Below are 13,081 nucleotides of genomic sequence, written 5' to 3'. Positions count from 1 at the left end.
TTAATTATCTTTTGTATCAATAATTTAGTCTAGGAGAAAATATATTAATACTGTTTGTACTGTTATGAAATTTCCATAGAGGAAAAACATTTCCTTAAGGGAAATTTGATGTTCAGAAATTTCCCTAGAGGAAATTTGAAGATCAATGATTTCCTTAGAGGAAATTTGTTGTCTTGAATTTTCCTCCAAGGAAAAGTGTTCGTCAAAAATTTCCTCACAGGAAAAAGTATTTCCTCCAAGGAAAATTTGAAGCTACAAATTTCCTCACAGGAAAAAGTATTTTCTCCAAGGAAAATTTGAAGCTGCAAATTTCCTCAAAGGAAAAAGAATTTCCTCTAAGGAAATAGAATTTCCTCAAAGGAAATAGAATTTCCTCAAAGGAAATAATTATGCAGCAAATTCCCTAAGGGAAATCTTTTTCCCTTGAGGAAAAAACAATTTCCCTTGAGGAAAAATCTTTTTCCTTCAGGGAAATTTGATTTCCCTTGAGGAAAAGTACTTTTCCTCTGAGGAAATTGTTGAAAAAAGGGGCATAACTTTTTCAACAGTGGTGCTAGATCCAAAAATTTTTAGGACAAATATCAGGGAACCAATACCAACCAAGTTATCAACTTTGTTTTGACTTAACTCCAAAAATTAAGGTGACAACTTTTGCACTCAGCGGAATTGCAAACTTGTCCCGGAGACTGTTGTAGGAGTAAAATGAATGAACACCAATCTGAATATAAAAGTCCACACACCTTGGACAGTGAATCAGAACCTGAATCATTTCGACCAAGATTCCGACCAACCAGAAACAATGCCACACAAGAACCAAATGATTACGTCATTCCGATATATTCTGATGCAACAGGTAATAATGCTTAAAAAACCACGATTGTTGTAATTTATTTTATGTCAAGAGTTGAACAAATACATAACTAAACCTATATTGATATTCTGTTATCAACACTTATTGTCAGGCATTCATTCGATACGTTTTAAGGCTTTTGGTGGGATTTTATAGCTTTCTATACAAAAATTATTTTGCTTTTTTATCGCCATTTGGTGACCAGTATAATTTCTTTATTATATTTCTTTATTCTATGATAGATAATCTTTTATAAGCCTGGTACCTTTTGAAAAGGTATTATTTGTGTGTGTCTCTGCCCTGTATGTTCTCTCATTTATTTATATTGTAGTCCTGTCATGTAATGTTGTCATTTTAATGTAAAATTTAACATTGCCTTAAAAGCGAAAGGTTTGGCTAGCCACAAAACCAGGTTCAACCCACCATTTGTTTTTTAAATGTCCTGTAACAAATCAGGTAAATGATCATTGTTATATCATAGTTCGCATCTGTGTGTGTTGCATTTAAGTTCTCACTGATACTTTCAAATACCAAGAAGAAAGCAATGTCAGAGCTTTCAAAAACCAAGGAAAACAATTACACATGAATTAACAGACAGTGAAGTGAAAACTGTCAGAATAACTTAGCTTCAAAAGAATGATATAATTATTTATGCCGAAAGATGAAGCATGTTGCTGTAAAAAGTAAATTCACAAAAATATCGAACTCCGAGGAAAATTCTAAATAGAAAGTTCCAAATCAAATGACAAAATCAAATACTCAAACACATCAAACAAAAGGGTAACAGATGTTATATTCCTAACTTGGTACAAGCATTTGTATGTATGTAGAAAATGGTAAATTAAACCTGGTTTTATAGCTAGATAAACCTCTCACTTGTAGGACAGTCGCATATAATTCGATTATATTGACAACGATGTGTGAACAAAACAAACAGACATAATAGGTAAAAATGTCAATAACTAGCACATTTGTGATTCATTGATATATAAAATACTTGAAACGAAAAAATTATATCTTAATAAATTTGTTTTACGTACCAAATAAGCATTTCGAAAATTGATGTCCCCTCCATGTTGTTAAAAGCTCGTCTGAATAATGTTACTTGTGTTATTCCGGTTATCTCTTACTAATCTCCGATTGTTACAGTACGCTATAGGCCGCTTGAGCGCGTAGACTCAAGTCAGTTCGAAGCCAAAAAATTAGAAAGTACCAAAATCTGATAATCGATCAAAAACAAAAAAAAATAAACACAATAAAGCATACATCAGGACAAGGAATTATAGATATGCTTGAGAGGGATAAAGTCCTTTATTTAAAGTATTATCGAAATATATTCTGTAACAACACAAATGTAATCGAATTATATTCTATAACAACAATCGAACAATATATGTACTTTCGTATCAGCACCGATGCACTGGATACAGAGATGGGGATATTTTCTGGAAGAAGCAGTACATATACCATTGGATGTATCGACCTAATGCTAGCAGTATATATTCGTATTTGATACATTTATAATCCTGGTACATTTGATTACTAAATATATACGTTCAAGTCTTAGTTCATATTTAAATTGATATTATATTTGTAGAGTGTACATAACGATTATTGAATTCTACTGAGAATTTTGATTGGAAAACACTAATTAAAGAAACCAGGCTTGAATCTATAAAATAAATATTGTGTTCAAATCTTAAGACCATCATTTTGTAATCAAATAAGAAAAAAACAAAATCTTATTTATTGATCTTCAGATCTTTTGCAGAATGGCATTGTATACGTTTGTTCTCGCTATAAAACACGTTATCCATGCAATGTTAACTCCAAACATGCAAACATGCCAATATATCTAACTACAGTTACATTAAGCATCGTTTGAGAGCATCAGGGACGTAATAGTATTTAATATTTATGCTTGGCTCTTATTTCTGTACAATTTGTATATAAATACACAACTCAATATAGAAATTGCCCTTTTCATATAAACTAAGACGAATCCCACTGAAAACCGGAGGGTTAATACAAAGGCTAATCTAAATATGTTTATAAGCAACGGAAATTTACAGTTTTAAATTGACCATATAAAGAACTCTTATTTACATTGCAGATACCAAATACATTTTCAAAGAATGATTCAAGAGAATCCAAGTAATAAGACAGAAAAGTCCATCCGCAGGAAAGGTTGGTAAATAATTGTTCGATATTGTCAAATTACAAAGTGGTGCATAAGTTTCATTCATTTTAAACTTGTTATTTAAAAACAAGTCACCAAAGGTACCAAGCATAATGCGTGTTTCGTCTGTACAAGTCAATTTGAATGTTAAATCAATTGAGGAGAAGATGAACATTGAATACAAATTATGTTATAAACTATGTAAAAACTGGTGGAATTTGTTTTATACACAGAATATTGAAAGGGAGTTTAAAATATTTTCTATTGAATAAACATAATGTTGTTAATAATAAAACGACAGGAAAGCAGTTTTGATACAGGATATGTACATGCACTAGTCTGCCATCGTTTTTGACAAACGAACTTTTTAAAAATAATTATGTTATAATTTCCGAGAACATAACATTGACATAAAAAAAAATGTTAAAAAGCGTCAAATGTTGTGTAATTAACATTATACTTCGTGCAAATGAGGTTTGACATTTCTTAGAACTTTAAACTAGAGCAACAGTTTATCGATATTCATAACTGCAATATCGATTACAATATACAACTCATGGTAACAAATTTGCATTACTGTTCCATCTTTTCCAATGAAACCCACCTGTTTCTATGTTGCGTTTTGTATAATGTGGTAGGTCCGTTTGTTCATTTTCAAGGCATATTTTTAATTCTTCGGTCGACTTACGAGTTTGAATGTTCCTTTTGAATCTTTCGCCTTTAGACTTTCACTAAAATTTCTACATAACGATCATAAACAAATATAATGTTTAAATATTTGTTTGCTAAAAGAAATTAAATGAAACATATTAGATTAGATAGTTTGCAATGAGTAAAAGATAAAAGTACTTAAAAAAAAACGTTCATTATATTTTAGATTAAGCTGGAGGATGATAAAAAGAACATGTCTGCAGAAAACTGAAAGACTGAAAGTTAATTCATAAAAAGTGTATACTTCATAATTGTATCTCTTGTATAATGTTGTGAATTTTGTCTAATTCATATAAATGATGTAGTAAATAATGGAAATGAAAAAGGCGTTTGATTAACCTCTCTCTCTGTTTTGTTATCAGTAAATTATTTAGGCTAAACTAAATATAATCTTTATATACATGTTACCATTCATAGCTGTCGGGTCGCAGATCAGTACTCATAGTATCGGGGTTTTTTTGTTGTTATTGTGGGGACGTTCCTGCGTTTGTTAGATGTATTTCTGGTTTGTATCGGTCTGATGAGTTAATCCTTAGGTAGGGGAGGGTTGGCACCTCTAAACTGATTTAACCCCGCCACATTCTGTTTGGATCTGTTCAAAGTCAGGGTCTGGTGAATCAGTTGTTGTCGTTTGTTGCTGTATATCATACATTTCTCATTTTCTTCAATAATTAGTCCGTTATTTTTCCCGTATGAATTGTTTTACATTTGTTATTTCGGGGCCTTTAAAAAGTTTCTATATTCAATACTGATTTTGCCACTTGGTACAATACTTTATACGGTGACCTATAGTTGCCTATATCATTTGGTTTTTGATGAAGATTTGTCTTATTGACAATCATTCCTCATGTTTATATCATCGTAAATACAAGGAGTAAATAGTGTACACCAGTCACAAAATATTCTTATCGTAATGGTATAATCAATGTAGGGTGTCAATATTGCTACCACGTTTATGACTCATTTTTATACTTTACAAAATTAACAAGGTGTAGTATCTTGATCCTATGAGGTTAAAATGTGTAAATTTCTATTTCGATATCACTATTAAACGTTTAAAAAAGAAGTATCATAACTAAATTAAGAATATTGCAATTTTAACCCGACACAAGAGATATCATCAATAGTGGTGAGATAAAATATTGAGATAGGAAATCGAAATCGAAATAGATCAAAACCATTAACCACAAGAGAAATGAAAATAGGGAATCAAAACCCAAAATGTCATGAACTCTTACAATGGGCATCGGTCTGATTAAGCAATAAATTATGCACATGCATCAATCTTTATGTAAGGACAATCTTTTGACCAGTATCAATATAAGGCTACATAGCAAGGCAAATTGTTTAAAACAAAAAATCGAATATAATCGGTAGTTTGAAGACGTTAGTGGTGGCATTTATAACAGTAACAAATGATAATGTCGGTTGATCTTCGTCGTTGTTTTTGTTTTAGTTTAAGTAAAGAATAAAGGCAACAGTAGTATACCGCTGTTCAAAACTCATAAATCCATGGACAAAAAACAAAATCGGGGTAACAAACCAAAACCGAGCGAAACGCATTAAATATAAGAGGAGAACAACGACACAACATCGAAACGCAACACACACAGAAACAGACCAATCATCAGACAAAACACCACGAGAATAACAAATGTAACATGAAAACCAAATACATGAATTTGGGATAGACAAGTACCGTGCCACGTCTTATCTCAATATCTCAAAAATAAGAGAAAACACAAACGACTCAACGTTAAAATGCAACACAAAGAGAAACGAACAATATATAACAATGACCATCTTCCTGACTTGGTACAGGACACTTTTAAAGGGGAATAAAAGTGGTGGGTTGAACCTGGTTTTAAGGCATGCCAAACCTCGCACTTTAATGGCAAAGTTAAATATAACATTGAAATGACAACATAATATTACAGGACTACAATACAAATAAATAGGAGAACATATTAGACACAGAAAAACATGATTAATAGATAACAAAAAGCATCAGGTTTAAAATTCAATACGCCAAAAACGCGCCTTGCCCACACAAGACTCACCAGTGACGCCCAGATATAAAAGATCGAAAGTGAAAAAAGTACAAAGTTGTACAGCACTGAAGATCAAAAGTTGAAAAGGTTTCGCAAAATACGGCATTGTTTTTATGCCCGGGATAAGAACATTCTTATTATATAGAACAATTCATGCTATTGCAAACAGTAAATTTTATCAAATGAATATGAAAGAGATATACACAAAGAAACTAAAGTATTAACTAATTACAGAAAACTAAACCTGAATACATAACGCCTAGATATAAAAGATCGAACGTGAAAAAGGTATGTGACACTGTGAATTTAAATTCCTTGATACATTGCATCAATTCATACACTTAAACCTTTCTGTTTTAGGTATAAAACATCTTCTTTTTGTAGCTCTTGGAATCGATACTTTAAAAAAAAATAACTGAAAGATAAAAATCCGTTTTTATTGATAATCCAGAATGAGCGTGCAAACATTAAAATGAATTACCTTTAATGTATATTATAAATACCCAAATAGAAATATACTAAGATTTTTACCAACGAGACTATATCAGTCAATAAATAGATAAAGTAATCAATATATAAACCGATGTGTAGCTACTATATCAAATGTAAGTCACTCAGGATAAGCGGTGGATTTCATTTTAGATTTTTGTCACTTGATGTGTTACACATGTTCTCAATCACTGCTCTTTTTATGCTGTTCATTATAAAACAAAAAGAAGAAGATGTGATATGATATGATAGCCAATGAGACAACTCTTTAAACGATACTAAATGAAACAAAAATTAACAACTATAGGTCACCGTAAAGCCTTCAACAATCAGGAAAGACCATACCTTATAGATAGCTATAAAAGTGTCCGAAATGATAAATGTAAAACTATTCTAACGGGAAATATAACGGCCAAATGTTTGTACCAAAAAATGTGACCGGATTAAACATGTAAGCGGGATCATTACCCTCATCATAACCTGGGATAATAGTGTGACAGTATAAAATAAGAACAAATTTTAACAAGAGTGCACACGCTTACATGTCTCGGGTTCTTTACTAGCCATTGATTGTATGTTAATAGTTCTAAATATTAAGCTGTACTACATTTATCACATACACTTTGCATGATCCAAGAAAAGAAGACCAAGGTCAGATAAACCAAAAACAATTACATGTAAGCCTTATAATAATTCAATACAACAAATACATTTGACTTATTGCTTATAATTTCTAAGAAATAGATTTAACCAAGGAAACTAAAAAATATACCAATAAACCACAAAAATGAGATCAAGGTGAGATAAACCATGACATACCGTTGATAGTTGACCTATTGCTTATAGTTTTAGAAAAACAGACCAAATCACAAAACTATGTTACTGACCAATCAACAGCTAAAATGAGGCCAAGGTCAATTAAAACCTGCGAGACTGACACGAGTCTCATAAAATCATTCCATATCCCAAGTATAGTTAATCTATTGCATACAGTATTGGAAAAAAAGACCAACACTCAAAATCTCAACTTTGACCACTGAATAATTAAATTAGATCAAGGTCAGATGACACCTGCCAGTTGACATGTACAGCTAACATTCATGCCATACACCAAATATAGAGGACTTATTGCTTATTGTATCTGATTTATGGACTTGACCACCAAAACTTAACTTCACTGATCCATGAAATAAGGTTCAGATCAAGTGAAAACGGTCTGGTACGCACATACTAAATATAATTACCCTATTACTCATTTTAAGATAGAAATTAACATTACAAAATATCTTAACTTTTTTCAAGTGGACACTGAACCACGAAAAAGAGGTCAAGGATTATTGACATATGCAAAACGGAAACTTCGTAACATAAAAAGTAAAATCACAAAAATACTGAACTCAGAGGAAAATCAATTCGGAAAGTCCATAATCACATGGCAAAATCAAATAACAAAACGCATCAAAAATGAATGGACAAGAACTGTCATATTCCTGACTTGGTACAGGCATTTTCAAATGTAGAAAATGGTGGATTGAACCTAGTTTTATAGCTAGCTAAACCTCTCACTTGTATTACAGTCGTATCAAATTCCATTATATTGTAACCGATGCGTGAACAAAACAAACAGACACAATAGGTAAAAATGTCAAAAATAGGGGTACAGCATCTATATACAAAGTATGAAGCATCCAGGTATCCCATCTTCAAAAATATAAAGCTTTTACGAAGTGAACGAACGCTGCCACTGCCGCTGGATCACTATCCCTATGTCGAGTTTTCTGCGTCAAAAGATACAGGCTCGAAAAAAATCAGTTGAAACAGTTGAACTCGTCAGATTGATACTTGTTATAAATAAAATGTTTGATTTTTCTTTTTGATGGTGCACCGGGACAGAGGAAATTATAAAAGATTATAAATATGATCAGAAAATACCTGGAATGTTCGTCAAGGTTTTAGGTAGCAATACACATCATTACTGCATCATCTGATTGGAGAAAACAAAGGATGAAAAAGAAAATATATATAATCAATTTTACCGATTATTCTTTTTTTCGCATATTTTGCATTGACCAATAATATGCTAGGTAAATCTTGTTTTTATAAAACAGGGACGATTTTGATTGAATCTATCTTATTTTCTTGTGATCTAATGACTCCTAAATGATTTATTATAACTGAGTTAATTATTGTGGCATTTGATTTATTGTTTTGGTGCTTAATTGTGTAGAGGTGTGTAACACACCAATAAAGTATATAAGTGTGTTTTGTCTCCTGATAGATATATGAACTTATGTCGAGAAAAACTGAAAATTTTAATCCTTTTTAAAGTTTATAGAAAAACAGAATCTAAATGTTGATTAGTAATGACTATCATGTCTCATAAAGCAAAGGTATGTGCAAATAATGTATTCATTGAGTCATTACAGGCTACATAGAAATAAAAACGAAAATTGATACAGGTGAAACAAGAGGATATGCAAAAGGATACATTATCAACATTGAGAATAGTGTAATCTACATTTAAATTCTGAGTACACATTAAGATGTTATTTCAAGGAAGTTTATAAAGTATTCATAGAAACACTGTAATATGGGAAAACCACACGTAAAATTATTGTTTAAACAACAGATTATCTTATTTGAATTATGATAATTAAACAAAGTCGTCATAGTGTAGCAAAATGAATCAGTTTTACGCGTATTTGATTCATTTTAGCATATTTAGTGCAGTTCTTTATACGTTTTATATTTTAAACTATGAAAACATAAATATATTCAATTATCTTTGAAATCTACACAATACAGGAAACAATATATAAAGGTGTTGAAACTATGGGATAGTATTTAGTTATTCAGGTATGTTATATTATATTTTAATTTATGTATAAGGATGTGATTCGAATAAGTACCATATCAAGACATTTTAAAATACATTAAATAAATGTTTCATACATAAGGAAATTGTGAGTATGGGAATATATTAGTTATATATTTTATAAGCAATGAACAAATACCAAAAACTAATAAAATAAACGGGTAAATTGCATTATCATTTAACATTAAAAAAAAGACATAACAAAACAAACAAATAAAAAAAAACAAAAAAAAACACATTAGAAATTTAAGCGTTGTACGATTTGTAGTAAAGTTGTAATTCAACAATGCAAGCAAAACCAATGTATGGAACTTATACATAAGTAGTATTTGCACAATTACGCAATTTGTGATGTTTAATATAAACATTTAAAACTATTGGTTTGTGATGGCTTTTCTTTGTTTTGGTTTTGTAGGTTAATGTAGTCTTTTCATTTCATCATTAATACACCATATATGTTCTTTTTCATTAGATATTTGACCCGTGTTGTTGTTACATTGTGTATGTATTATATATCGCTTCAAGTTTGGAGGTACTAGCCAATTGATACAATACATAGCATGGACTGACAATAGCGATATTTCTAACATATATGTTTTTAAAGTAAAGGCAACAGTAGTATTTCATCAATCGATAGAGAAAAAACGTTACAAACTTATACTGAGAAACAAGCATCAAATAAAAGAGGAGAGCAACGACACAACAGAAACACAACATGAATATGTAACACACACAAAAACGAACTATAATATAACAATGGCCATTTTCCTGACTTGCCAAACCTCCCGCTTTTATGGCAATGCTAAATATAACATTAAAATGACAACATTACATGACAGAACTACAATACAAATAAATGGGAGAACATATAGGACAGATATATATATAAATAATGTTTCGTCATCCTATTTACTTTTCCTTGTTGTACATGTTTTATTGAGTTTTACGTTATGCTTCCTAATGTTTCATTTCAGATGGATTCAATTATTGATGCAGTACAGGAAATGAAAAGACAACAGACAGCTGTATGGGAACGTATCAATTCAATTACGTAGGTAACATTATATATCGTAAAGAAATGAGACAGTTTTGCTAAAAACCTAAATGATAAGATTACTGAAAAGTAAAATCACAAAAATACTGAACTTAGAGGAAAATCCAATCGTAAAGTCCAAGTTTAAGGTAAACATGCTGCAATTTAAAAAGTCGATTCACTTTGACTTATTACATAATGCGTCCGTCAAATTACCAATACGACAGGCAGGAACTTCTTAGCTTTCAGATACATGTTTTCGTCAAAATATTTGGTGATATTCGTGCTTAGTACTTTTTAAGTTATCTGTGATGTTTGTGTTTGTTTGTGGACAGTTGTATTTCTTTCATTTGTTTATTTGAGATGTTTCTATTTCTTCGTATACTTTGTCAAATGCATCTTTTGTATATTCTTCTTTTTTTTAGAAATGAAAACGCTGCTCTGTTGATTATCAAAGCTTAATGTATTTTAGTATATCAGAAAGGCTGCTATAACAAAATGTTCAATATCTTCAGTAAAATCATAAATTCTAGCTTTTCAATACAGGATTTATGACTGATGAGCTGTGACAGATTCGCAGAAAACATCAATCTTGATCAGAGTTTTATGGTTATGGTTATTTCTTTATGTAATGCAAAAAATGTTTTAAACTCATTTTATTTTATAAAGAAGTCATAAAAGTAACAAGACGTATTATGTACAATTGGCTAAACGATTATGCTTATTCATCCGGAGTACCTGAGACCACTACCCATTTTATCGGTGTTCAAATTTCATATCCTTAAATTGTTATATAGTTGTTTTTTTTTGGTTTTTTTGTTGTTTTTTTTGCTTATTTCTTTGTCTTTTGTTCATCTTACTTTTCTGTAGCGTTTTTGTGGTTTATCTAGTGTTTTAAATGTCTTCTTGTTATATTCCGCTTATCTTGTATGCACAAAATATGCACGAGTCGTCTACTTAAATAATATCAATTAAACTTCAATCAAAACTGTTTAACGGTTTTTGTCAATTCTTTAAGCCCGTGATTTAAAAATTCACCAAATACTAGTATGGCTCAGACAATTTAAGACCGAAATCGATAGGCTTTAATAAATATTTTACAATCATGTTGGAAATAATTCGGATCTTTTTTTGTTTTGTTTCAGCTTAGTTAAAAATTCAAAGCAAACCATCAAACGACTGGAAAGTAAGTAGTTAATGTTATTTTTGTTTTGTATCATATAATCATTTACGTGCTGAATCGAATTATTTTCCCAATATTTCGCTATATTTTAACTTTTTTCAATTATCCTGCGATATGAAATGTAACGTCACTCGTCATCAACTGACACCAATTCCGAGAGAGTGAATTTTCAATCACAGTCGACGTTTGAGGAATATTTGAACTTTAATTTTGAAAATTTATCGATATTGCATTAGAATAGGAATACCAGTAATATGTGTTAAGAGTCGATAGCATGTTGTAGTTATATTGAATATCGCATTTTGGGTTTGAAATAATGAATATTTTATGTTTCCCCAGTAATGTAGTGGTCTTCAACTGTTTGATTTTTATACACCCCTGGCAACTGTTTGATTCTTATACACCCCTGGCTATCACATATTCGCCTGTGAGAGTTCCTGATGAAGGTAAATCCAGAAATAATCCTTGATGCACGCAATTTTTAGAATGTTGTTTTGTTTTGTTTCTGTTGGCAATTATCCTTTTAAAAGAAACTATAAACTTTTTATGAAATAGAGTTGACGGTTAAAAAGATTGTAATCATTTTATATTTAATGATGTTTTAGCTACATTACGGTGCTGGGGACGAGAAAACCTCAACTTCCTTATAATATTGAATTTAAATGGAATCGCTACCCCGACGCATATTAATAAATACATATATATATGATAATTTTATTTATAACATCATAGTATTATATTTATATCAAAACTTTACAGTGACTTGACTGTTAGCTATTCAGAAATTGCAACTCATTCAAAATTTTGACCAAATTGCAATTTGTTTTATTAAACCAAATTGTACAACTGGTCAACATATTGAACAAATTGTTCAGCCAAAATGTGAAAGTGCAAGGTGGTAAAATAAAACATACTTTCAATCCTATTAGACTTGAACTCCACTTTAATTATGTTGTGACAAAATGAGTCTATCAGTATGTATAGGTATATTATAGTCATTTCCATGGTGAAGGAACTGTCATTATTTTGAATTGCTATAAAAATGTCCAAAACTAAGCTTTTCATATAGATTTTCTTTCTAAAAGTATTCTATATTCATAAGAATCAGATATCATTTTAAATAAAACACCATATATTCAGTAAAATATGTGTGAAATAACAATATGCTCTTGATAAGTTTCCATGGGGAAAATATTATTCTTTTGAAGAAAGACTTTTTGAAAGAAAAAATGATTATCTCCCCATGGACACTTCCTACAAACATATTGCAATTTTACACATATTTTACTGAACATGAAATGTTTTAATTCACATAATGTCTGATTCTAATGAATATAGAATTCTTTTAGAAAGAAAAAACTACATGAAAGCTTAGTTTGGCCATTTTTATAGCAATTCAAAATAATAACAGTTCCTTCAGCATGGAAACAACTATAATATACCTATACAAACTGATAAACTGATTTTGTCATAACATCAATAAAGTGGAGTTAAAGTCTTATAGGATTGTAAGTATGTTTTATTTTATCACCTTCCACTATCACTACTTGGCTGTGGTTTTCTACAGCAGTTAGGTCAAATTTCTAACCAGTTGAACAATTTGATTTTATAAAACAAATTGCAATTTGGTCAGAATTTTTGCAATTGGTGGATAGCAACACTTACAATCAAGTCACTGTAAGAAAATTGGTAAAAAAATGTCAAAAACCA

The 13,081-nt window shown here is 30.5% G+C and overlaps 1 protein-coding gene across 4 annotated transcripts in view; it reads left to right on the top strand.

The window, feature by feature from the left end:
- Positions 1-8,528: 8,528 nt before the first annotated feature.
- Positions 8,529-13,081, top strand: part of LOC139518784 (uncharacterized) — a 310,064-nt gene continuing 305,511 nt past the window's right edge. For 2 of the 4 annotated variants that reach the window (XM_071310340.1, XM_071310341.1), the window contains exons 1-3: positions 8,654-9,136; positions 10,130-10,206; positions 11,334-11,374. In XM_071310340.1, coding sequence (XP_071166441.1) covers positions 10,130-10,206; positions 11,334-11,374 — 118 coding nt within the window. In that variant the 5' untranslated portion in view covers positions 8,654-9,136. Of the gene's footprint in view, positions 9,137-10,129; positions 10,207-11,333; positions 11,375-13,081 lie in introns of all 4 variants that reach the window. The other 2 variants (XM_071310339.1, XM_071310338.1) reach the window with 2 other exon arrangements.

This window comes from Mytilus edulis, chromosome 4 (assembly GCF_963676685.1).
Source record: "Mytilus edulis chromosome 4, xbMytEdul2.2, whole genome shotgun sequence".
Taxonomy (NCBI): Eukaryota; Metazoa; Mollusca; class Bivalvia; order Mytilida; family Mytilidae; genus Mytilus; species Mytilus edulis.
Note: the sequence above shows the minus strand (reverse complement) of the source record. Positions and strands in the feature narration are given on the sequence as shown.